The sequence below is a fragment of the Geotrypetes seraphini genome, chromosome 12 (assembly GCF_902459505.1).
Source record: "Geotrypetes seraphini chromosome 12, aGeoSer1.1, whole genome shotgun sequence".
Classification (NCBI taxonomy): Eukaryota; Metazoa; Chordata; class Amphibia; order Gymnophiona; family Dermophiidae; genus Geotrypetes; species Geotrypetes seraphini.
Genome location: NC_047095.1, coordinates 74,094,916 through 74,122,043, shown reverse-complemented (window position 1 = coordinate 74,122,043; position 27,128 = coordinate 74,094,916). Strand labels below are relative to the sequence as shown.

The 27,128-nt window shown below is 46.2% G+C and overlaps 1 protein-coding gene across 2 annotated transcripts in view; it reads left to right on the top strand.

Moving 5' to 3' along the window:
• Window positions 1–27,128, top strand: part of IPO13 (importin 13) — a 237,151-nt gene that overhangs the window by 22,428 nt on the left and 187,595 nt on the right. For both annotated transcript variants that reach the window (XR_004536602.1, XM_033916137.1), the window contains exons 3-4: window positions 24,697–24,837; window positions 26,773–26,914. Coding sequence is in view for 1 of the 2 variants with exons in the window: in XM_033916137.1 (XP_033772028.1) it covers window positions 24,697–24,837; window positions 26,773–26,914 (283 nt within the window). In the remaining variant the exon portion in view is untranslated. The remainder of the gene's footprint in view (window positions 1–24,696; window positions 24,838–26,772; window positions 26,915–27,128) is intronic.

Genomic DNA, 27,128 nt, shown 5'->3' with positions numbered 1-27,128 from the left:
GAGGTCGCTTGGTGCGGCTTCTTGGGGTTCGGGGTCTGGCACGGGTAAGGAACCTCGTTACTCCCGTGAGGCCTCCCCCTCCTTCTTGGCGACGAGGGCTTCTCGATCTCCCTCTCCGCCTTCGAAGCCCTCCTCCTTTTCGAGATTTGTGCTTGATATGGGGAGGGCTTTGGACCTTGATCTGGCGTCAGGGTCGCAATACACGAAGGAATTTTTGGAGGAGCAGGATTTGCCCTCTCCCCCCAGGGAGACTCCTCGGCTGCCTCTCAACAAGGTTCTCCACCAGACCTTCCTGAGGAACTTGGACTTTCCTCTTACAGTCATTCCTTCAAAGATGGAGTCTAAGTACCACACAGTCCCTTGCAAGGGCTTCGATAAAGCGCAGCTGTCCCACCAGTCGTTGCTGGTGGAGTCGGTGTTGAAGAAGTCTCAGCCTTCTAGGGTCTCTGCTGCGGTCCCCCCCGGGCGGGAGGGACGGACCCTGGACAAGTTTGGTCATCGCCTCTATTCCAACTCCATGATGGCTGCCAGGGTCCTTAATTACGCATTCACCTTCTCATCCTATTTAAGGCAGATGGTGAAGGCGTTGCCCAGGTATTATGGGGTCATGCCGGATTCCCATAAGGGGGATTTTGGTACCTTTATGGCCAATTTGTCTCAGCTGCGTCTCTACCTTTTTCACGCAGTTTACGATGCGTTTGAGTTGGCCTCTCGTTATCCGCCTTTGCGGTGGCGATGCGCCGTCTCGCATGGCTTCGTACCCTGGATATGGACCCAAACTTGCAAAAACGTCTGGCCAATCTTCCATGTGTTGGCTTTGAGTTGTTCGATGAGTCCTTGGAGGTGGTGACCAAACGCTTGTCTGAACATGAGCGCTCTATCGCCTCATTGGTCCGTCCTAAACCCCGGGCCCCGCCGCAGAAGCCGTTTAGACCTCCGCGGCGATACCCGCAGAAGTCGACGCCAGCTTTCTCGAAGCCTCCGCCCCGGCGTCCCCCTCAGCAGGGCAGAGCGTCCCAACCAAAGCCTCAGGTGCAAGGGGCGTCTAAACCAGCTCCGTCTTTTTGACGTGATGCGCGGTTGGGGGCGGGCCCCCTCCGCACTGTCGAAGGACCTCCTTCCTATCGGGGGCCGATTGCAGGCCTTTCTTCCAGCCTGGGCCGAGATCACGTCGGACGCTTGGGTGCTCCGGATCATCTCCGAGGGTTACTCGCTAATCTTCCTAACCATGCCGCCAGAACATCCGCTGGGGGCGTCTCTTGGCTGTCGAGACCAGCTTCCTCTTCTCCTGTCGGAAGCCAGGTCCTTGTTGAGCCTTCGGGCGGTGGAGCCCGTGCCCCCGAACCAAAGGGGACGGGGGTTTTACTCCCGTTACTTTTTGGTCTCGAAGAAGACAGGGGACTTACGCCCCATTCTGGACCTCCGGAGGCTCAACAAGTTCCTTATCCGGGAGAAGTTCCGTATGTTGTCCCTTCCAGTCCTGTACCCTCTGTTAGAATCGGGGGACTGGATGTGCTCCCTAGACCTGAAGGAAGCATATACTCATGATTTCAGCGACCCGACAGACTATCATCTTCCTTCAACGGCTGGGGTTCAAAGTGAACTTCCCCAAGTCTCAGTTGTGCCCGACTCAATCCCTTCAGTTTATCGGGGCCGTGCTGGACACAGTTCGCCTCCGTTCGTTCCTCCCCCCGCCACGGTTGGAGGTCCTGCTTCGATTGAGTCGCCAGGTTTCGTTGCTGCCCTCAGTTTCGGCACAGCGCATGATGGTTCTGCTCGGCCACATGGCGTCGACGGTCCATGTCACTCCGTTCGCCCGTTTGCACCTGAGGCTTCCTCAGTGGACCTTGGCCTCCCAGTGGCGTCAGGATCGGGACCCAGTCTCCTCCCCTATAACTGTGACTCCTTCCTTGAGACGCTCGCTCCGTTGGTGGGCCAACTCTTCCAATCTTTCCGGGGGTTTGCTCTTTCTCGTTCCTCCGCATCGCAAGGTCCTGACCACGGACTCTTCGGAGTACGCGTGGGGAGCTCATCTGGATGGTCTGCGGACTCAAGGTCTATGGTCGGCGGAGGACCGGAGTTGTCACATCAATGTTTTAGAACTTCATGCCATTTTTCTGGCTGCTCGAGCGTTCTGCCACCTGCTGCACGATCAGGTAGTCCTTGTGCAGACGGACAACCAGGTGGCCATGTATTATGTGAACAAACAAGGGGGAACGGGCTCTTGGTCCCTGTGCCGGGAAGCCCTGCGCCTTTGGGAATGGGCGGTCTCCCAGAACATTTTCCTGCGGGCGGTTTACATTCAGGGAGAGAAGAATTGTCTGGCCGACAAACTCAGTCGTCTTCTCCAGCCGCACGAGTGGTCGCTAAACTCCCGAGTTCTGCGCGAGGTCTTCGACCGCTGGGGGACTCCTCAGGTGGATCTGTTTGCCTCCCCGGAGACTCGCAAACTGCCCCTCTATTGTTCTTGGATGTACTCCCCGGACCGTCTCGAGGCCGACGCCTTTCTTCTCGACTGGGGAGGGAGGTTCCTTTATGCGTTTCCTCCTTTCCCTCTGATCTTGAGGACGTTGGTTCATCTCAAGGGGTCCAGAGCCACTATGATTCTCATTGCGCCTCGTTGGCCTCGTCAGCACTGGTCTCCCTGCTCCTTCAACTCAGTGTCAGGGAGCCTCTGCTTCTGCCTGTCTTTCCCTCTCTGCTGTCTCAGAGTCTGGGTTCGCTGTTGCATCCCAATCTTCAGTCTTTACATCTGATGGCTTGGTTCCTTTCCCCATGACTTCACAGGTTTCTCAGTCTGTGAGGGAGGTTCTGGAAGCCTCGCGCAAGGTCTCGACTAGGCTTTGTTATTCTCAGAAGTGGACCAGATTTTCTTCCTGTGTTCCTCGAATCATCTGGATCCGAGTTCGGTTCCGGTGTCTTCGGTTCTGGAATATTTGTTGCATTTGTCCAAGTCTGGACTGAGGATGACTTCCATTAAGGTGCATCTCAGTGCGATTGCTGCTTTCCATCGGCATCTCGAGGGTCGATCTCTCTCTCTTCATCCTCTGGTGATTCGTTTCATGAGGGGTTTAGTGAATGTTAATCCTCCTTTGAAACCTCCTCCTGTAGTTTGGGATCTTAATGTGGTTTTGGCTCAACTGATGAAGCCTCCCTTCGAGCCTATTGACAAATCTCATCTTAAGTTTCTCACTTGGAAGGTGATCTTTTTGCTTGCGCTCACGTCCGCTCGTCGGATTAGCGAGCTGCAGGCTTTGGTTGCGGATCCGCCCTTTACTGTGTTCCATCATGACAAGGTGGTTCTTCGCACCCATCCTAAATTTTTACCTAAGGTTGTGTCTGATTTCCACCTCAATCAGTCCATTGTTCTTCCGGTGTTTTTTCCGAAGCCCCACTCTCATCCTGGGGAGGTGGCGCTTCACACGCTTGACTGTAAGAGAGCGTTGGCCTTTTATCTTCAACGCACCAAGTCTTATCGGAAGGTTCCTCAATTATTTTTGTCCTTTGATCCTAATCGGTTGGGACGTCCTGTTTCCAAGCGCACCTTGTCCAACTAGTTGGCTGCTTGTATTTCTTTTTGCTACGCTCAGGCTGGTCTCGCGCTTCATGGTCGGGTCACGGGACATAAGGTCCGAGCGATGGCAGCTTCTGTGGCGTTCCTCCGGTCTACTCCGGTGGAGGATATCTGCATGGCTGCCACTTGGTCTTCGGTTCATACTTTCACCTCCCACTACTGTCTGGATACGTTATCCAGGAGTGACGGCCGGTTTGGCCAGTCAGTTTTGCGTAATCTGTTTTCCTAAATTGCCATCCTCCCACCTGCCCTTTTTTGGTTGGCTTGGAGGTCACCCACATGTTAGAATATCATGCCTACTTGTCCTGGGATAAAGCACAGTTACTTACCGTAACAGGTGTTATCCAGGGACAGCAGGCATATATTCTCACAACCCGCCCTCCTCCCCGGGGATGGCTTCTTTGCTGGCTATGGAACTGAGGACCAAGAGGTGGGGATGCGCCCTCTAGTGGGCAAGAAGGCATGCACATGCGTGGTGCAGCATAGCAAACTTGAAACTTCAATCAAGTTTGCTTGAAAAGCTGTCCGCGCTGGGGCTCCGAGGATGACGTCACCCACATGTGAGAATATATGCCTGCTGTCCCTGGATAACACCTGTTACGGTAAGTAACTGTGCTTTCTCATCCTGCCATTCCCTGACCTTCTGCGCTTCATTCTGAGGGGATCTTGACTTCTTCCAATGACTCTTCAGGCTTTCTCATGAGGGAGAAGACGCTATAATGTCAGGTCAGGGGGCTGTGAAGATTTTTCAGGATGCTTGCATCTTTGCATCCTCCTCAGGTTTCCAGTTCGTTCTTGGAGTCTCTATGTTTTGTGTTTTCCTTTTCAGTGTTACTGGTCCTCAGGACAGTTCTTGTAGTTCTTCGGTAACTAAGGGACGTTGTTCCACTTACTGCATGGTGCCCGAGACGGGGGCATTGGGCAGGCTGGATCCCATTCTGCTGTATTAGTTTCTCGGGGTTACACATTTCTGCAGACAACCTGGGAGTATATTTCCATTTTCTCTATGGACTCCGAATCGGCACCAGGTTTGCCTGCCTCTCTTGGAGCAGTGCTTTCGGTTTTGGCACATGCCATTTCGCCTACCCAAGGCTTCACGAACGTTTTAGGTGATGTGGGCGGTGGTACCGTTTTGGCGCTACCAGGCGATTCATCTAATTTCTTCTTGACTGCCTGCTTGATTCGGACGACTTCCAGTCGGGCCATTTGACTGACACGAAAAGGGTGGCATCTTTTCCTCAGTTCTTTACACGTGCATCTTCAAATTTGCACAGCGCTCTTTTCTCCTGTACTATTTATAGGTATATCGGGGTGATGTTTTTATTCATATAGGAGAGACATGTGTTTCTTTCCGGAGACTTGGGCATGGGGTCTCGGTCTCAGATTGGCATTCTTCTTCGCTTACCATGACCAAGAGAATGGGATTCTGTACAGTTTCTAGGATCCCTATTGCTGACTCCACTGGGAACTTCGACTTGCTTTCCCCTTCTTACGCTACAGCAGTCGCTTTTGTTCCGGTGGTTCCCGGTATCTCAGGGCTCCAATTATTTGGTATGCTCCTCCTGCATCGCTGTGTATGATTTCGTGGCTCAGCGCGATTTCTCTTTTCAAGGCATGCCTTGGTCTTTACTGGACTAGCTCATGACTACCGACCATCCCGGGCTGTCGGATTGGGGGGCTCAGTGGCTTCCATCCTCAGCTCCAGGAGTCTGGTCTTCAGAGGCGACTCAGTACTTGTTCATTCTTCTACTCTTGAGCAGGGTCAGGCTACCTTTCTGGAGCTTCAGATTATTCTTCCGGAATGCCGCTGAGGGTCCTTTTGGTCAGTATTAGGATGGGGGTATTTCTCTACAGCTTGGGCAGTAGGTGTTGTACTCAGTTGGCAGGTGAAGTTGTTCTGCTTCAATGGGTGGACTCTCATCTTCGTCTTCTGTTGGCAGATCCTTTTATGGATCAGGATATGAGTTTGGATAGACTTTCTCTCCGCGGAATCTGAGCATGGCCCATTTCTTGTATGTTACAGTGTACAGCGCTGTATACGCTCTGGAAAGTGTGCATGTTAGTAATAGTGTAATCTTCTGCATCCTGGATATTGAGATTTGTGGCTCAAGCGTTCTAGCTCTTTTTATGGACGTGAGATCTCCTGGACCTAGACCTCATGGCCTCGTCTCTCAATTCTAAGCTTCCTAGCTTCTTCGGCGGGCCCAGGGAGTGGGAGTTAGAGGGGGTAGTTGCGTGGCTCCTTTCTCCCCTCTGCCTTCTCTTTTTCAGTGTTTTCCGCTGGCTGATGATGGCTTGGATTTGCCATCTCGAGCTCGCTTTCTGGGCACAATATTTGTAGAATCTCTGGATTGGCGGCGCCATCCTTACTATGTGGATTTGATGAGTCTTTCGACAGCCGGACTAAGAAGTTTCCTGGTATCTCCGGCTTTGCTCACCTAGGGTCCAATCAACATGGATATTTGTACTACTTTAGTATTACGACCTAGTTTTTTTTTTTTTTTTTTTGAAAAGTCTTGGCTGACGTGTAAGGGTTATGCGAAGCAGGTTGTTTCTTCTCTTATCCAGGTGCTACGGACGTCTTCTCCTGTGGCTTCTGCTTCCTTTTGGAGGTTTTTCCTTTCTTGGGTGCTTCTTAACGTTTGAACCACTCCAGAGTTCCTTTTTAGCACAAGTGTATTGCCAAGGGCTTAGCGTTCAATTCCCTTCAGCTTCTAGTGCCATTCTTGGCTTGTTACAAGATGTTCTGCCACTAATTTCTGACAGGTTGGATGATCAGTGACACTCAGAAAAGCACACAGACAATATCAAACATAAACAATAACACTTTATTATATATATATATATAAGAATAAAATAGCATCACCGTATCTCACGTAAACCCTCCCTTCACCATTCGGAATCCCTCAATGGATAGGCGAGTAGGACACGGGAGACTGCCCCTTTAGACTTCTTTTGGCTTCTGTTCCTAGAGAAGTCTTGGATTCTCCTGTCAGGGTCAGAATCCCGGTCTTATATAGGATGCACACTGCGGAGTTCATAGTAAAAGCATAAACAGCTGGTCCTGCTGTTACGATTAGTCCTGCTCTTTAGTTATCTGTTTTGACAACACCCAGGTCAAAAGAGGTCAAGATAGCAGATTTGGTTGCTCAGTCCTTTTGATGTTACTGGCCTCTTAGTAAGACAGCTGGTCCTGGTCTTTTGATATCTGTTTTGACAACTCCTAGGTCAAAAAGGTCAAGATAGAAGATACTTGTCATTGTCCCTTTCTTTTTATGTATTTTCCCATCTGTCTTTACTGATGATCATCTGGTTTTACTGTAAGCAAGGTTATTGTAGAGACCATTTGGTCTTACTGTTCTTTGGAGGTCAGGAGTTCAGGTAAGCAGACTTGAGGATACATATCAGTAATATTCTGAACATGTCAGTAATATGCGGAGGCATAACACAAGAGCTAGGTATATTGCTCTTCGCTTACTTCTCAGCTTCATGTAGTTCAGTTCCTAAACAGAGTGCGGTATATTCATGTACCTCTTAGAAAGCCCGGTTTGGAGTACAATCTTCACGTACTTCTTCTCAGTTTACCGAAGGCTTCATTTCATCCTTGTCTTTTGGGACTCTAAAGGGCTGTGCCGTTGAACATGGGGTTTCTTGTGGCCATGGCTTCAGCTCTGCAGTTTTCTATGTTGCAGGCCTTGTTCAGCGGGGATTCCTATTTCTGATTTCCGAAATATGGGGTATCAGTTCGGATGGTACCACTATTTCTTTCTAGGGGGTGTCATCCTTTCTTTTATGTCATGCTCGCTTTTCCTTCCTTCTTCCTGGGAGGAGAAATTGGGAGCAGTGCTTTTTATTTTCAGCATTTTTTGGTACGTACGTAGCGTTCTCCACGAGCTCGGTTTCTAACGACTTTTAGTTGTTTATATCTCCTTTTTGTATTCTTCGACGGACGCCTCAAACATATGGCAGCATCCGAAGCCTCCATCGCTTGATGGGTCCAGGAGGACATTCTTTATGCTTGCTTGCTGGCAGGGAAGTGGGTGGCGAAAGAACTTCATGACCATTCCGCCGGAGCGATAGCAACTTCTTGGGCTCGGTCCAGAGGTTTTTTCCTTGGAGATTTGTCTCGTAGCTAATTGGTCTTCCGAGAGTGCTTTCTCTCCGCATTTCTGCTTGGATGTGGGGGCGCATGCGGTAGGGGCGTTTTATGCTTCGGTTGTTGCGGAGGCGGCGTTTGCTTCCCACCCAGATTGAGGATTGCTTTGCTACATCCCATTGGTCTCTGGATTCATCTGCTGCTGTTGCTAGGGAAGGAAAAATTATGTTCTTATCTGTTAATTTTCTTTCCCTTAGACGCAGCAGATGAATCCAGAGCCCCACCCTTTCTGGATATTGTCTCTCGGTTTTTTCTTTTGCAAGAGGAGAGCAACTAAACTGGTAAATGGTATGGAAAACTTTTCATACGCTGACAGGTTGAAAATGCTGGGGCTGTTCTCCCTGGAAAAGCGGAGACTTAGAGGAGACATGATAGAAACCTTCAAAATCCTGAGGGGCATAGAGAAGGTGGACAGGGACAGATTCTTCAGACTGTGGGGAACCACAAGTACATTGAGAGGGGACCGGTTTAGAACAAATGCGAGGAAGTTCTTTTTTACCCAGAGGGTGGTGGACACATGGAACGCGCTTCCGGAGGTTGTGATAGGCCAGAGCAATGTCACTCTGAGACATTGAGAGGGGACCGGTTTAGAACAAATGCGAGGAAGTTCTTTTTTACCCAGAGGGTGGTGGACACATGGAACGCGCTTCCGGAGGTTGTGATAGGCCAGAGCACACTACAGGGTTTCAAGGAAGGTTTAGATAGGTTCCTAAAGGATGAGGGGATTGAGGGTTACAGATAGATGTAGAAGTAGGTTACAGAAATGGTCAGGAACCACTTCACAGGTCACAGACCTGATGGGCCGCCGCGGGAGCGGACCGCTGGGCATGATGGACCTCTGGTCTGACCCAGTGGTGGCAACTTCTTATGTTCTTAACTTTCGCAGTTTGTTATTATGGCAGGTTGTTTTCTGTATTATTGCATTTTGAGATTTGTTATGGGAAAGAAGTTTTTTACATGCTATGCCTATTGATGGTTACGGATGCTTGGGCAAGGAGCTATACTGGATAAACAGGAGGAGTGCCAGCCAATAGGACCACCTGTTAATCAGTTTATCTCCGCCTGCTGGTAGATATGGGCTATCCCATTGGTCTCTGGATTCATCTGCTGCGTCTAAGGGAAAGAAAATTAACAGGTAAAAACATAATTTTTCCTTCTTCCCTGGGGGGCCCTGGACAGGCATAGCTTCTGGAACTTTCTTCTTCTTGAAGTTTCCATTCTTCACACGGGTACATCAGTATCACTGCATTAGCCTGGCATCACTTTATTAGTTTTTCCTGGATGGAGTGTCCTGCTGACTTGCATTTGCTTTCAGCACTGTCAAATAGCTCATTGTCTTTTCAGCACTGATTGGTGTCCTTGAGAAACTTCACAGCAAGGAATTTACACACACTTACATGCCACACATTAGCATCTCAGCATCTGAACTGAAACCAGTTTGTACAAGCCCTTAACTTCAGCAACTTCAGCAAAATGCAGGAATAGTTCTCACAACCTGTAAAAGTCTCCCCTAGGCTCCTGTCATCTATCTCAAGAAGAAGCAGACTATGGTCTGCAGCTGATAGGCCAATCTCTGGTGGTACCTGTTAGCCAGCCTACATTAGTTTCTTTGGAGCTCGTAGCCATCCTCGCTTTAGTCTCACCTACTGTTTAGCAGGGGTTCGAGTGCAGGCCGTTAGGCACCCTTAGGAGGCTTAGCGGTATCTCGCAGGGTGCTGGCTGGATTTTTTTCGCCTCCACCCTTCTGTTGTCACGTCTGTGGGGGTACAGTCAGGCACCGTGTCTGACTGGCAGCCCAAAGATCAGCGTCGAAGAGGCATTCCCAGCTTGAGGTAGTGATTCTTCTCCTTCCAGCTACTGTAAGAGAGCTGAGGCAGGCTGCATCACTTTTCCAGCACAGGTTTGTGCAGTCTGCGAGGTGAATCAGTGGGTGGGGTCTGAAATTTAAAGATTTAAAGGATTCTGCATGTCCCTCTGTGTTCCCCCATCTGAAAAATCCTAAAATTGCCGTTTTTTGAGCTTTGATAAGTGTGTTTAAATCGTGTCTTTGCGAAAATCTTAGCGGTGGCCATCTTGGATTTTAGCTATCTTATTTTATTTTTTCTTCAAAAGTTTCCTACACTTCCAAAACTGCAATTTTTGCCTTAAAATTTGTTGGATGGATTCCTTGGGCTCTTCTATACTAAATTAATGTGAGGATTGTGCAAAATTGGTGCTTCTGGAGCATTCTTGTGCCATGTGGCGTGGCTGGGAGAGGCAGGAATGCCAAGCTTAGTCTCTCCCCTTACTAAGTAGGGGACAAAAAGGGTCACTCTGCCAGCTCTTTCTACCTCCTCCTCTCTGACGTGTGGAGTGTGAGCTCAGCCTTTCCTTGACATCCTGATATTTTTTTGACAGCAATGTATGATTTAAAGCTTGCTTGTATTTTTGAATTGATTGGATTTGCGCTCTATCCCTGTTTATAACGGGGATGATTAACGATGTTGTTTAGACATGTCTATGTTATATGTGATAATCATAAGGAAACAAGATTTTTTATATGTGATATGGAAACCACATAGTTGTATGAGGTATATAAATTTTTAAATAAATAATATTTTGATCTCTGAGCAGTGGGACTCTCCGGAATGGACTCTGTGTCCCATGTCTCATCTGTATCCTAGGGCACAGGAATGTCAGCAGCTTTTTATTTTGGGCATAGGGAGGGAGAATTATTGGACATGGTGGTGGGAAAGGAGTGAGCTACAGATGCATGGGAGAGAGAACATAAGAATAGCCTTACTGGGTCAGACCAATGGTCCATCAAGCCCAGTAGCCCATTCTCACAGTGGCCAATCCAGGTTACTAATAAATAGCCAAAACCCAAGCAGTCTTGCTTGAAGAAACTCGAAGTTTTGAGTCGCTCGCACCGCGCATGTGCGAGTGCCTCCCAGCGCAGGGCGCGTCTCCTCAGTTCTGCTGGCTCCTCCCTGACCGGCTGCTCTCACGCTCCTCCTCCTCCTCCCGCCTCCGGGGCTTCGCAGGCTCTTCGCTCACTCACTCAGCGCTTTTCGGGAGCAGTGGTGGTGCTTCACATCGGTCAGTCCTTTTGCAGGCTTTTACCAACCTCTTTCTTTGCCGCCGGAAACGGCGCTGCTGACCCCGCCCACTCATGCTGCTTACCGGCTTTTACCAACCTCTTTCTTCGCCGCCGGAAACGGCGCTGCTGACCCCGCCCACTCGTGCTGCTTACTGGCTTTTACCAACCTCTTTCTTCTCCGCTGGAAACGGCGCTGCTGACCCCGCCCACTCGTGCTGCTTACCGGCTTTTACCAACCTCTTTCTTCACCGCCAGAAACGGCGCTGCTGACCCCGCCCACTCGTGCTGCTTACCGGCTTTTACCAACCTCTTTCTTCACCGCCAGAAACGGCGCTGCTGACCCCGCCCACTCGTGCTGCTTGCTGGTACATGCCATTTAAAATGCAACTCTTTGTGGCGCACGCTCACCAAAGTATTATTTGTTAGTCCTCACTGCTCTCACCAACGCTATCTGACAAGAACAGCTGTGTAATTGTTGTTTGTGACTTATTTGAACTTGTTCGTTTAACTGTAAGTTTAACCAAGCCTTTTAATATTTTTTATGTCTTAAGTTTATTTTTTAGGTAGTTTGATCTTTTAAACTGTTTTATTTATCTGTTATCTTTATTTTTTAGGCTTTTACCAACTTCTTTCTTCGCCGCCAGAAACTGCGCTGCTGACCCCGCCCACTCGTGCTGCTTACTGGTACATGCCATTTAAAACGCAACTCTTTGCGGCGCACGCCAAAGGAGTGCACCTAAGGAGCAGGTCCTGCTCCTTTGTGCGCCTCCTAAGTGCGCCTCCAGACTGTCTTATTCCACCCTCAAATACGCTAATTTTGTTTTCTTTGCTTTACTCCTTCTTATAATTAATTCATTCTTTAACATGTCTGTCCCTAACCTTTCTATTCCTGCCCATTGGGGCCATCGCCCAAGACCCATTCCCCGTGACCCTCCTAATACAGTTTCACATATTTCCAATCTTGTACCTATCCAGTTATATCAGGGTTCTAACTTATCACGCAATAACTCTATAAAAATTGGACTCATTAACTCTAGGTCTCTCAAATCTAAACATCACCTCATTTCAGATATTATCACATAAAACAAATTTGATTTTCTTTTTATCACTGAAACTTGGCTCAGTAAAGGAGAGGAAAGCTTCTCTTGTCTCCCCGGTTATACTCATCAATATAACCATTGCGCATTAAAGAAAGGAGGGGGTGTAGCAGTAATCTATCGTTCACATATCTTAGCCGACTTTGAATTTTCTGCAAACAACACCAATCCATTAGAATATTTGGAAATTAAATGTAAATCTCCCCCTTCATTGAACTTTTTACTTGTATACATTCCTCCACCCACTAACGTCTCAGTATTGACCCATCTTCAATCCATAATTATGGATTTCTGTGTTACTTCAGTTAATCCGATCATTTTAGGGGACTTCAACATTCATTTTGAAGACTCCAACAATACTCTCACTTCAGAACTTCTTACTTTTCTAAATGGTCTAAAATTAAGTCCGTTAACTGGCCCAACTCATATAGCCGGCCATACCTTGGACATGGCTATAATCTCCTCTTCCCAAAGTAATAAGTTTTCAGACCCTTTAATTACACCTGTTCCATGGTCGGATCATTTCTTAATTTCATTCCAAACACTTATTTCAAAACATCATAGTATTCTAAAACCAAAAACAATAACTACTAGGAAATATAACAAGTTGAAAGCTAACGATATATCATCCAATTTTCATTTATCACTAGAACAGTTAGACAATTTACCCATAGACGAACAAGTACAACTATGGAATCACTCTATTATCAATCTGCTCAACTCTGTGGCTCCGGTAGTTACTTTTACTATTTCCCCACGTAAACAAAAAAATCCCTGGTATTCTTCAAACTTAATTCTAATCAAAAGACAATTGCGTTGCCTAGAACGACAACGGAGACACAATAAAACAGCATCCAACCATAATAAACACAAAGAACACGCTCTATATTATAAATCTGAAATCAAAAAATCAAAAAAAAGATTATTATACCAAGCAAATCACTAAAGCTAAAAACTCTTCGGCCTTATATGCAATAGTCAAATCTCTAACTACACAGAAAAATGAATCAAATAATCTTAGTTCTTTTCCTTCAGCAAAGGCTCTCGCTGAATTTTTCATCAACAAAGTACAAAAAATAAGAGATAAAATTCCAAACAACGCAATCTCAAATTTCTCCAATGACAATATAGACCCTATTGGAACAACTACTTTGTCCTTCTCTAGATGTTCATATTTCACCCTTCCTAGCTTGGAGGAAATACAAAAATGTATTAACACACTTAATATAAAAGGAACTAGTAGTGAAGTAATTCCTCCCTTCCTATTAAAAAATTTTTTTTCTATCTTCGGTCCATTTATCAAGGAGTTAGTTAACTCAAGTCTGTCCTCCGGATCTTTACCCAAAACCTGGAAACAATCAATTATTCATCCAATTATTAAAGATAAAGCCATTAGCACACTAGAACTTTCCAATTATCGCCCCATAGCAAATATACCATTCATGGCCAAACTAACAGAAAAAATCGTTTTCCGACAACTTGAGGAAACATCTGATCCAAAACCTATGACTCCTGTTCTGCAGCAGACCTTCACTCGCAATATGGAAACACCTTATTCCATCACTGCTATCCCATCCAAGTTAGAATCCCGTTACCGAACGGTCCCATGTAAAGGCTATGAAAAGTCTCAACTCTCTCATCAATCTCTGGTAGTAGAATCATCATTGAAGAAAGCACATCCTTCCAAAATTTATGCTTCAGTTCCTCCTGGTAGGGAAGGCCGTACCATGGATAAATTTGGTCGACGTTTATACCAGAACTCTATGATGGCAAATAGAGTTCTTAATTATAACTACATATTTACGTCCTACTTCAACCATTTTCTAAAGATTTTATCTTCCTTTTACCCTTACATCTCTACCAATCGTCTATCAGAATTTAAAAATATCCTTAAGACTCTTTCTCAGTTGAGACTATTCATGTTACAAGCTTCCTATGATGCCTTTGAACTCTCGTCTAGAGTATCTGCATTTGCTGTAGCCATGCGTCGGTTAGCATGGTTACGTATAGTGGACATGGATCCTAACCTTCAGGATAGATTGGCTAATCTTCCTTGTCAAGGAAATGAGTTATTTGATAACTCTATTGAGGCGGCTACCAAGCGTCTTTCAGAACATGAGCGCTCTTTTGCTTCTCTCATTCGTCCAAAACCTAAACCTGTACCAACTAGAGGTTTCAAACAAACTCCACGTCGCTATCCGCAGAAAACAACTCCTGCTTTTTCTAGACCTCCTTCTCGTCGGCCTCCTCCACAACAACGACAACAAAAGTCTCAGACCCCTGCTGCCACCAAGCCTGCTCAGTCTTTTTGACAATCTCGACCTGAGCATTCAAATTTCTCTGTTTCCAAATTCTCCCCTCCCCATAGGGGGTCGCCTGTCCACATTTTATCATCAATGGGAGCTCATTACATCAGATCTCTGGGTACTTACCATCATACGAGAGGGATACTCTCTTCGACTCCTTCAGGTACCTACAGATCGCCATCCAAGAGAGTGTCTTTCAAATCAGTCGCATCTTCCCCTCCTTCTTCAAGAGGCTCGAGCTCTTCTTCTCCTGCGAGCAGTGGAGGAAGTTCCTCTTCCCCAAAGGAACTTGGGATTCTACTCCTGTTATTTTCTAGTTCCCAAAAAGACGGGGGATTTGCGACCGATTTTGGATCTCAGAGCTCTCAACAAATATCTAGTCAAAGAGAAATTTCGAATGCTCACTCTACCAACTCTATATTCCTTGATGGATCAAGGGGATTGGATGTGCTCCCTCGATCTCAAAGAGGCCTATACTCATATCCCTATTCATCCAGCGTTTCGCAAGTACCTCAGATTCCAAGTAGGAAATCTTCATCTTCAGTACAGAGTTCTCCCCTTCGGACTGGCTTCTTCCCCCAGAGTTTTCACCAAATGCCTAGTGGTTGTGGCTGCAGCTCTTCGCAACCAGGGTCTCCAAGTATTTCCATACCTAGACGACTGGCTCATCAAGGCTCCCTCTTTTTCAGAGGTTATTGCAGCGACCCAACAGACTATTCTTTTTCTACAAAGTTTGGGATTTCACATCAATTTTCCCAAATCTCAGCTGACTCCTTCTCAGTCTCTCCAGTTCATAGGAGCAACTCTGGACACTATCAATCTGAGAGCATACCTTCCACAACCACTTCAGGATGCACTCCTTCAAATTTCTCAACAATTCTTCCAACTTTCCACTGTTCCAGCAAGGAAAATAATGGTTCTGCTCGGTCACATGGCTTCTACAGTTCATGTGGTTCCTTTTGCCAGACTTCACCTTCGCATTCCTCAATGGACACTGGCATCTCAATGGCAACAATCAGTGGATCCACCAACTCGACTAATTTCCATCACTCCTTCATTAAAGAAGTCTCTCCGTTGGTGGATGCTCTCTTTGAATCTTTCAAGAGGTTTACTGTTTTACCCTCTTCCTCATCAGAAGGTCCTCACAACCGACTCGTCAATGTACGCATGGGGAGCTCATGTGGACGGTCTTTGCACTCAAGGTCTCTGGACCCAAGCGGACCGGCGGTGTCCTATAAATCTGTTGGAACTCAGAGCGATATTCTATGCTCTCAAAGCTTTTCAGCATCTACTTCACGACATGGTGATTCTAGTACGTACCGACAACCAAGTAGCCATGTATTATGTCAACAAACAGGGAGGGACGGGATCTCATTCCCTCTGTCAAGAAGCTCTGAAATTGTGGCATTGGGCGATTCTTCACAACATCTTCCTCAGAGCGGTTTATATTCAGGGTCAACACAATTGTTTGGCGGACAAATTGAGTCGTCTTCTACAACCTCACGAATGGACACTCAATTCTCCTACTCTTCGCCAAATTTTTGCTCGTTGGGGGACTCCGCAGATAGATCTGTTTGCGTCACCTCTCAACTTCAAACTGCCTCAATTTTGCTCCCGCATCTATACTCCTCAACGTCTCGAAGCGGATGCATTTCTACTGGACTGGAGGAATCAGTTCCTTTATGCTTTTCCTCCGTTTCCTCTGATTCTCAAGACTCTAGTCAAGTTGAAATCAGACCATGCCACCATGATTCTGATAGCTCCTCGGTGGCCCAGGCAACCTTGGTTCTCCCTTCTACTTCAACTCAGCACCAGGGAGCCTCTACTTCTGCCAATATTTCCTTCTCTACTCACGCAGAATCAAGGATCTTTGCTTCATCCCAATCTACAGTCTCTACATTTGACAGCTTGGTACCTTTCTATATAACAGACTTTTCTCAATTCTCTCCGTCTGTTCAAGATATTTTACTTGCTTCCAGAAAACCATCAACTAGACAATGTTATGGTCAAAAGTGGACAAGATTCTCTGCTTGGTGTTCTACACGTAATTTACCACCCAGATCTGCTTCCTTGACATCAGTTCTGGACTATTTACTTCATTTATCACAATCTGGACTTCAGACTACATCTATCCGAGTCCACCTTAATGCTATAGCTGCTTTTCATCAGCCCTTGGATGGAAAATCCCTTTCTGCACATCCTATGATTTCTCGTTTTATGAAAGGACTTCTCAATCTCCATCCTCCTCTTAAACCACCTCCTGTGGTTTGGGATCTCAATATTGTTTTAGCTCAACTTATGAAATCTCCTTTTGAACCACTTGACAAAGCTCATCTCAAGTATCTCACTTGGAAAGCTGTTTTCCTGATCGCCCTCACTTCTGCTCGACGTGTCAGTGAGTTACAAGCGCTGGTGGCTGATCCACCTTTCACAGTTTTTCACCATGACAAGGTTGTTCTCCGTACTCATCCTAAATTCTTGCCTAAAGTTGTTTCAGAATTTCATATCAATCAGTCTATTGTTCTGCCTGTATTTTTTCCAAAGCCTCATTCTCATCCAGGAGAGGCGGCTCTTCATACCTTGGACTGTAAACGTGCTTTGGCTTTCTACCTTCAACGCACTCAGCTTCACAGAACATCTCCTCAACTTTTCATATCTTTTGATCCGAACAGGTTGGGTCGTCCTATATCAAAGCGTACCATTTCCAACTGGATGGCTGCTTGCATTTCTTTCTGCTATGCTCAGGCTGGTCTTCCTCTGCAAGGTCGAGTGACGGGCCACAAAGTTAGAGCTAAGGCGGCATCTGTAGCTTTCCTCCGATCAACTCCTATTGAGGAAATCTGCAAGGCTGCCACTTGGTCCTCGGTTCATACTTTCACCTCTCATTACTGTCTGGATACTTTATCCAGGAGGGATGGCCATTTTGGCCAATCTGTTTTGCAAAATCTTTTTTCGTAAATTGCCAACTTCCCTCCATCCCTTTTTACTTAGCTTGGAGGTCACCCATATGTGGGAATATGCTGCCTGCTTGTCCTGGGATAAAGCACAGTTACTTACCGTAACAGTTGTTATCCAGGGACAGCAGGCAGATATTCCCACAACCCTCCCACCTCCCCTGGTTGGCTTCTTGGCTAGGTATCTGAACTGAGGATCCTCTCAGGAGATGCGCCCCCTAGTTCGGGCGGGAAGGCACGCGCGCAGGCGCGGTGCAGTGCTCGAAAGTTCGAGATCTTCAAGCAAGTTTGCTTTCGAGGCTGTCCGCTGCAGGGCTCCGTCGGTGACGTCACCCATATGTGGGAATATCTGCCTGCTGTCCCTGGATAACAACTGTTACGGTAAGTAACTGTGCTTTCTGATCAGGTTTTGAATTGGTTCACATCTTATTTCAAAGATAGATCTTCTAAAGTAGTTTTCAATAACACCTCATCTGAATACATGTCTTGCAAATACGGAATCCCGCAAGGATCTATACTATCTCCTTTACTTTTCAATATTTTTTTATCGCCTCTTCTGACAGTTTCACAATCTATTGGTTTCTCTACATTTGCTTACGCGGATGATGTCCAACTTCTCCATTCTATCGACTTAAATAATAAGGAAGAAATTGCCCTCATTAATCACAAATTGGAAAAAATTAAATCATGGTTGGACGTCAATAAACTTTCATTGAATATCAATAAAACCAAACTAATGATCTTTCCGTTAAAAGAAGGTACAACACTTCTGGCTCCATTGAAATTTGAATCTACTCCCATTAAAATTGTTTCAACTTTAAAACTTTTAGGTGTTACTCTAGACAGCAAATTTTCATATCATTCCCATATCAGCACAGTCGTCCAGAAATGTTTTTATAGATTAAGAATGATTCGTTCCCTTTCTAATTTACTGGAAGCTGCCGCATTGAAAACTTGAATTCATTCATTGGTTATTTCGTGTTTAGATTACTGTAATGCCCTCTATAAGGGAATCACAAAAAAGGAGATCAGGCGATTACAGATCATTCAAAATACCACTATTAAAATCATTACCGGGGCAAAGAAATATGATCATGTCACCCCACTTTTAGTTGATGCTCATTGGCTGCCAATCAAATACAGAATCAATTATAAAATTATATTTTTAACATTTACCACTAAAATGAATAACCAACCTGATTTCATTAACAGTCTTTTAATCCTGTATGTAACAACTAAATCCCTACGTTCCACTTCTCAAAATCTTTTAGTTATACCATCATTAAAATCAATAAATATTTACTTACCAACAACTTTGCTGTCACTGCCCCTTCACTTTGGAATCTACTGCCTATAAATCTCCGCAACGAATTGGATATAAAACAATTTAAAATAGCATTAAAAACATTTCTATTCCGAGACGCCTTTTGTTAAATTGCCACTCTTTTTTCTTTTCCTTTTTTTCAATTTTTTACCTAACCTACTGTTTTAGCCTTTATGACATCTATCCTATACTTATTGTAGTTCCTCCCCATCTGCCCTACTGTTGCAGTATGTTTTGAGTAAGTCATTTGTCTTCCCTGTTTTAATATGTTTAATTTGTTTTTGTGTAATTTTATTATGTTAACCGCTTAGAAGTTGGATTAAGCGGTCAAACAAATTTTTAATAAACTTGAAACTTCTTACATTTCCGCAGAGCCGAGAAGCCGTCTTCGACTCTGCGTGAAGTGCTTTCACTTGTGCCTTCTTTAAGTCCGCGGATTTGGGTTATTTTTCTCATAATCGCTGATTTTCTTGTTTTTTAAAAAAAATTTATTCTGTCTTTCGACCGGGCAGGCACATGGCCGCAGCCCCGCGGCTTTGATCTTGCGACGGAGCTTTTTCGGCCTATGTCCTGGCCTGTGACCGGTTTTAAGAAGTGTTCCAAGTACCAGTGCGCGATTTCCCTGACGGACCCTCATCAACGCTGTCTTTGGTGTCTTGGGCCTCAACACCTCCCGAAATCGTGCCGGCCTTGCTCAACACTTACTGCCCGTGCTTTCAAGCGTCGTTGCATCTTGTGGGAGCAGCTTTTCAGCATGGAGTCTTCAATGGAGCTTTCGTCATCGAAGGGTGCTTCACCATCAACCTCATCCGAGGCTCTCCAGGCTTCCACATCTTCTGCTCCGAGCCTCATCAAACCTGCCTCGTTTGTACCGGCTCTGTCTTCGACGCCGGCTGCGGTGCCTTCCTCTGTCTCTTCAGGTCAGGTAGCACAACAGCCCATTCCCCCAGTGGTGCTTAAAGTGCCCAAGGCTTCTAAGTCCAAGCACTCTCACACTGCCTCAAGGGAGATCGAAGCCCGTGCAGGTGGTCCCGTTGGAGACTCGGATCCATCCTTGCCGGCTTTGTTCCAGATCTTATTGGAGAAGCAATTCATTCAGCTCTTTATCACAATGGGGCCGAAGCTTCTCTCTCAAATCCAGCCTGGGCATGCGGAGGTCTCCCGTGAGGTCGAGCCGCCTCCTGTGCCTCAGTTGTACGCACACTCTCTACAGGGAGCAGAGTCTCTGCGAGTGTCTGGTCTGGCATTGATGCATGCATCGCAAGGAGTAGAGTCTTTGCCCATGCCTCCGTTGGAACCTGTCCACTCGATGCAAGGAGCAGAATCTTTGCGAGTGCCTCGAGATTCTTCCACCCAACCACTGCTGCTTCGTTCCACAGCCTCCAACCCCATCCATTCTCTGGGAGCTTCGAGGACACACTCTCCTCGAGTATCGAGGCCTGCTTCGAGGCATAGCTTGCATCATCGATTGAGCCATTCTTCAAAGCATTCATCCACATCCAGATCTCCGTCTTTATTGGACCAAGCTGCCTCGACGTCCTCGAGTCCCTCTTGAGGCCAGGCTTTGGCAGATCAGCTGTCTTTTTCTTCTTTTCTACGTCAGATGGCAGCTGATTTGGATATTCAACTGGACATTGGGTCCAAATTTTCTAAGGAGTATCTCGAGACCATGCATCTCCCTCAACCTCCAGCGGAATCCCTCAAGCTTCCTCTCCACAAGCTTTTGGATCAAACTTTTGTCCGCTGTCTGGAAACTCCTTATTCCATTCCAGCTGTTCCAGGGAAATTGGATTCCAGATAACAGGACTGCCCATTGTCTCATCAATCCCTTCTGGTGGAATCTTCTTTGAAGCGTTCTCACCCTTCTCAAGTCTATGCCACTGTTCCCCCGGGCAGAGAGGGCAAGACGATGGACAGATTTGGTCGTCGCATCTACCAGAACTCCAAGATGACCTCCAGAGTTCTCAACTACAATTTTCATTTCATCACCTATTTTGAGTTTTCCTATCCATCCTTCACAAGTTCATGCCCTATTTGGATTCTCAGGCACACTTTGAGTACCAGGAAGTCCTGGCATCATTGTCCCAGCTTCGACTGCAACTTCTTCAGTCCTCATATGATGTCTTTGAACTGTCTGCTCGGGCTACTGCTTGCTCGGTGGCCGTGCGTTGTCTGGCGTGGCTCCGTACCATCGACATGGACCCAAATCTGTAGGACTGGCTGGCTAATGTCCCTTGTGTTGGCACTGACCTCTTTGATGAGTCTATTGAGGCTGCCACTAAGAAGCTTTCAGACCACGAGAAGTCCTTTCAATCTATTCTCCGTCCTAAGCTGAAGCCAGCTCCTCCTCGGCCTTCATGCCCGCCTCTGATTTACCAACGGCGTTTTCCATCAAAACAGGCTCCTGCCTCCCGTCAGCCTGTCAAGAGGCAACATCCTCAGAAGCAGCAGAAGCTGTACCCAAGGCTCCTCAGCCTTTTTGACTGTCACTCAAAGCATAACCTCAGTTGTTCTGCCTTTTTCCGTTTTTTCCCCTATCGGAGGTTGTCTCCATCATTTTTACCACTGATGGACAACTATTACCACCGACCTCTGGGTCCTTTCTATCGTCAGGGAGGGATACTCTCTTCAGTTCCATCAAGTTTCTCCGGAACATCCTCCAAGAGAGTATCCTTCCAACTCGACCCAGACTGCCCTTCTTCTTCAGGAAGCTCAAGCTTTGCTTCAGCTTCGAGCTATCGAGCCCGTTCCTTTGGCTCAACAGAACAAGGGTTTTACTCCCGGTACTTCCTTGTTCCAAAGAAGATGGGCTATCTGCGTCCTATTTTGGATCTCGGGGTGCTCAACAAATTTCTAGTCAGAGAAAAGTTTCTCATGTTGACCCTAGCATCCCTGTATCCCCTCCTTGAGCAGAATGACTGGTTATGCTCTCTGGATCTCATGGAGGCCTACACACATATTCCCATCCATCCGTCCTCCCTTCCGTACTTCAGATTTCAGTTGGGAAATCTTCATTTTCAATACAGAATGCTCCCTTTCGGCCTGGCCTCGTTGCCGAGAGTCTTCACCAAGTGTCTGGTGGTGGTGGCTGCTGCGCTCAGGAACCATGGTCTGCAGGTGTTTTCCTACCTGGACGACTGGCTTATCAAGGATTCCACGTCTCAGGAGTTGTTCTGGTGACCCAACGAACTATCTGGTTCCTGCAGAGTCTGGGGTTCGAAATCAACTTTCCGAAATCCCATCTCCAACCTTCTCAGACTCTTCCATTCATCGGAGCTGTTCTGGATACTGACCAACTCAGCGTTCCTTCCTCAACAACGTCTGGAAGCTCTTCTCCATCTTTGTCATTTGGTCTCCTCTCGCCTGTCCATCTCGGCGAGACACATGATGGTTCTTCTGGGTCACATGGCCTCTACAGTGCACGTGACTCCTTTTGCCAGACTTCACCTCAGAATTCCTCAGTGAACCATGGCATCTCAATGGACGCAGGTTTCCGACCCTCTGACTCGACACATCCAGGTCACACCTGCACTGACACAATCTCTTCGCTGGTGGATGCTCTCTTCCAATCTATCCAGAGGCTTACTTTTTCACACGCCCCCTCATCAGAAGGTTCTCATGACTAATTCTTCAACTTACGCTTGGGGGGCTCATCTAGATGGTCTCCGTACTCAAGGCTATTGGACCAGTATGGATCGTCAGTGTCACATCAATCTGGAACTCAGGGCGATTTTCAATGCTCTCAATGCTTTTCAGCATCTGCTTCACGACCGTGTAGTCCTCATTCGCACGAACAATCAAGTCGCCATGTATTATGTCAACAAGCAGGGAGGCACGGGATCTGCCTCCCTCTGTCAAGAAGCTCTGAAAGTTTGGGAATGGGCAATTCGCCACAATGCCTTCCTCAAAGCTGTCTACATTCAGTGAGCGGACAATGCCTTAGCAGACAACTTGAGTCGTCTTCTCCAGCCTCACGAATGGACTCTCCATTCCACGCCCCTTCATCACATTTTCTCTCTATGGGGGATGCCTCAGATAGACTTCTTTGCAGCCCCCCACAACTGCAAACTGCCTCAGTTCTGCTCCAGGATCTACACTCCTCATCGCCTCGAGGCAGATGCTTTTCTTCTGGACTGGACGAATCTCTTTCTATACGCGTTTCCTCCGTTTCCTCTAATTCAAAAGACGCTGGTCAAGCTGAAGTCCAACCACGCCACCATGATTCTGGTTGCTCCTCGGTGGCCCAGACAACCCTGGTACTCCCTTCTACTTCAACTCAGCAGCAGGGAGCCCTACCTTCTTCCAGTTTTTCCCTCTCTGCTTACGCAGCATCAGGGTTCTTTGCTTCATCCCAACCTGCAGCCTCTCCACCTGACAGCTTGGTTCCTCTCGACATAACTCCTCTGCAGTTTTCTCAATCTGTGAGGGATGTTTTGGAAGCTTCACGGAAGCCTACTACTAGACGATTCTATCACCAAAAATGGACTAGATTCTCTACTTGGTGTTTTTCTCATCATAAGGAGCCTCAACTTTCCTCCTTATCTTCAGTTTTGGACTATCTGTTGCACCTTTCTCATTCTGGTCTCAAGTCTACTTCGATCCGAGTCCATCTTAGTGCAATTGCTGCTTTCCATCAGCCTATTGCAGGGAAACCTATTTCTGCTCATCCTGTGGTTTCCAGAATTATGAAAGGACTTTTCAATGTCAATCCTCCTCTCAATCTGCCTCCAGTGGTTTGGGACCTCAATATTGTTCTTGCTCAGCTGATGAAACCTCCATTTGAGCCAATGGACAGGGCTCATCTGAAATATCTCACTTGGAAAGTGGTGTTTCTCATTAGCCTCACTTCTGCTCGTCGAGTCAGTGAGCTTCAAGCGTTGGTTGCGGATCCACCTTTCACCGTGTTCCATCATGACAAGGTGGTTCTTCACACTCATCCGAAATTCCTTCCTAAAGTTGTCTCGGAGTTTCATCTCAACCAATGTATTGTACTTCCAGTGTTTTTTCCAAAGCCTCATTCTCATCCTGGAGAATCAGCTCTTCATACTCTGGACTGTAAACGTGCTTTGGCATTCTACTTGGAACACACCAAACTGCACAGAACTGCTTCTCAACTTTTTGTCTCCTTTGATCCGAACAAGTTGGGACATCCTATCTCTAAGCGTACCATCTCCAATTGGATGGCGGCTTGTATCTCTTTCTGCTATGCCCAGACTGGGTTTCCTCTTCACAGTAAAATCACAGCCCATAAGGTCAGAGCAATGGCAGCTTCTGTGGCTTTCCTCAGACCTACACCTATTGAGGAAATTTGTAAAGCTGCTACTTGGTCCTCGGTTCATACCTTCACTTCTCATTATTGTCTGGATATTTTCTCCAGACGGGATGGACAGTTTGGCCAAACAGTATTGAAAAATTTATTCTCCTAAGTTGCCAACTTTCCCACCATCCCACTTTGGTTAGCTTAGAGGTCACCCATTAGTGAGAATACCTGCCTGCTTATCCTGGGATAAACCACAGTTACTTACCGTAACAGGTGTTATCCAGGGACAGCAGGCAGCTATTCTCACATCCCACCCACCTCCCCGGGTTGGCTTCTCTGCTAGCTATCTGAACTGAAGAGATGCGACCTGCGCTGGGCGGGAAGGCACTCGTACGGGCAACTCGAAACTTCGAGTTTCTTCAAGTAAGACTGCTTGTGAGGCGTCCGCATCGGGGCTCCGTTGGATCACGTCACCCATTAGTGAGAATAGCTGCCTGCTGTCCCTGGATAACACCTGTTACAGTAAGTAACTGTGCTTTCTGAGCTCATTGGGGAGGACAGGATATAAAACGAACCAAATAAATAAAATAGGATGATATGATAAATTTGAATCATTGACTACTGTACTCGAGGGTGAAATCATCTTTTGAACCCTACTCTTCTTTTCTTAAACAGTTGTGAACCAGCTGGAAATACGGCTTTACAGCTGCTGGTACCTCTTGAACAGTTCCTCATTGGTTGCCATATTTGAATATGATGTGCTTTGCAGCCTGAATTGACCACCATTAAGTCTAAGCATAGAAGCGAGAGGTTGCATTACAATATTAAGGTTGTGCAGGATAAAGAGTGAACAACCATTCATCTTGCCAATTTGTCGTTCTGGGAGTATATGTGTGGTGGTCTTTCTACTTTTTCTAATGCATGCTCTCATGCTTTTCCGCCACAGATATGTGAACACTCTCTTGAAACTTATACCTCAAGTCCTGGGACTTCAGGATCAGCTCCGCCAGGCAGTGCAGAGTGGAGATATGGAGACATCACATGGCATTTGCCGAATTGCTGTAGCACTGGGAGAAAACCATTCTCGGTGAGTGTGTTGGTAGGTTGAGGGAGGGGGGAGGGCAAATTTACCTATAGTATGGCAGGGAGGTTGAGTGTTGTATTCATGAGTCTGCACTGTTGGAGCATGTCTCAGGGAAGGGTGCACATGTATCTATGTTGTGGCTTCAAGAATATAGGCGCTGCTCTTTTTGGTGTATTATGTGTGCAGAAGCTCTGCAGTACATATTCTTGGCTGCATCTTGTTAGTCTTCTGGATCTGTGATTGTATAATTAATAGGGATGTGCATTTGTTTGAAATGACATGAGAACCAACATTATTTCCCATGTTGGTTCATGACAATGTTGCTCAGTAAACCAGGAAAAAGCCCAAATTTTGTTTCTTTGCAAGCTGTCAATAATAGTAAGCAGTCTATGCAAAGAGGGCATGCGTGAACCAATGTACGTATGTTGTTGGGAAAGAATGTGCTCTTTTTGCACCTGTTCAAGTTTCAATTTTAATATAAATTTGATTGATCGCTTATTCAAAATTCTAAGCGATGTACATAGCAATAAAATTACAGATTTTTAGGGGACAACAAAACAAACGACAAAAACAAGATCCTATAAGTCACATTAAAGACTAACCTTACAAACATGTTAAAACAAAAGGAAAGAAAGAGAAGAGAAATACAAGTTGTTTTATTGGGAAAACACAATGGGGAGGGAGAGATCCATGTACTTCAGAGAAGTTATGAAGTGCAATCGAAATCAGGCTTAGGGAAAAACTCCAGAACAAAAAATGACCTCGTTAATGATAGAAAATGAAAGATTTTGGGTTGCATGCCCTTAGTAACTGATTGCCAGTACACAATGGCTATTGTAATGAAGTGCACCAAAAAAAAAAAAAGCTTCAGTACTATGGAAGATGATCAAGTTAAGACAGTAACTTCTCATTGTTGCTAATGATCATGTTATGGTTTGGAAAAGAAACGTTCTCCTTCAGTGCCTATCGCACTGAGAAAGGTGGTGGAGAGTAAAACTGTGACTGAGTTCAAAGTAGCGTGGGATGAACACAGAAGATTTAGAATCAGAAAATAATATTAAATATTGAACTAGGCCAGTTACTGGGCAGACTTGCAGGTCTGTGTCTGTGTATGGCCGTTTGGAGGAGGATGGGCAGGGGAGGGCTTCAATGGCTGGGAGGGTGTAGATGGGCTGGAGTAAGTCTTAACAGAGATTTCGGCAGTTGGAACCCAAGCACAGTACCGGGTAAAGCTTTGGATTCTTGCCCAGAAATAGCTAAGAAGAAAAAAAAAAAAAAAAAATTTAAATTGAATCAGGTTGGGCAGACTGGATGGACCATTCGGGTCTTTATCTGCCGTCATCTACTATGTTACTATGTTCTCCCTCCGTATTCGCTGTGATAGGGGATTAACAGACCGTGAATACAGAAAAACCGTGAATAGCTTTTTCATATGTTGTTCGCTGTTTTCTATTAAAAACCATTGTGAATATGGTGAAACCCCGAATAACATGGTGAAGAAAGTGCTGGAAATTGGCGATTTTCTCTGTAAACGCTTGGAATCGGCGATTTCTCTATTCAAACTGATGTAATTGGGGAGAGGAGCCAGAAAACTAAAAACTGCAAATAATCGAAACCGCGAATGCTGAAACCGCAAATACGGAGGGAGAAGTGTAGTATGTGAACTTAACTTGCACTGCAGATATCCCACGAGATCTGTAGAATCTTAACATTTGACCAAAGAATCTTCCTTCAGGATCTTGCCCAAAGGTTTGAACTTTAATGCCTACATGGGCTAAAAGATTAGAAATCGGTAACATAGCCAAAGCAAATTTCCTTATTCTGCATGATAGGGGGCACTTGTCATCAGAACTAACCATGTGTTGCATTTCCATCACTGCAGCTTCTAAATAACATTGAATTGCAATTGCAATATGACGGCCGGACTTTCTATCCTAGGGCACTTCTGGACCAGGTGGAACACTGGCAGAGTTTCCTAGCACTAGTCAATATGATCATGTTTTGCACGGGCATCCCAGGGCACTATCCTGTCAATGAAACCACCAGCTCCCTCACACTGACATTCTGGTACACACTACAGGTGAGTCACCTGACAACTGCACCTTGTATGGGTTTATCCTGCTGCCAGAGTTATAGGGATGGTGCTTTGGAGAGCTGCTTACTCTGGGGTGGTGATGGTGTTTCAGTGGGTCAAGGTCTGACATAGGAGATGGGACACTGCTGTCAGCAAGAGAGAGGGGATGGTGGGGGGGGGGGTAATGAGAGAGAGAGAGGCTAGGCCAGTGCTGTAGAGA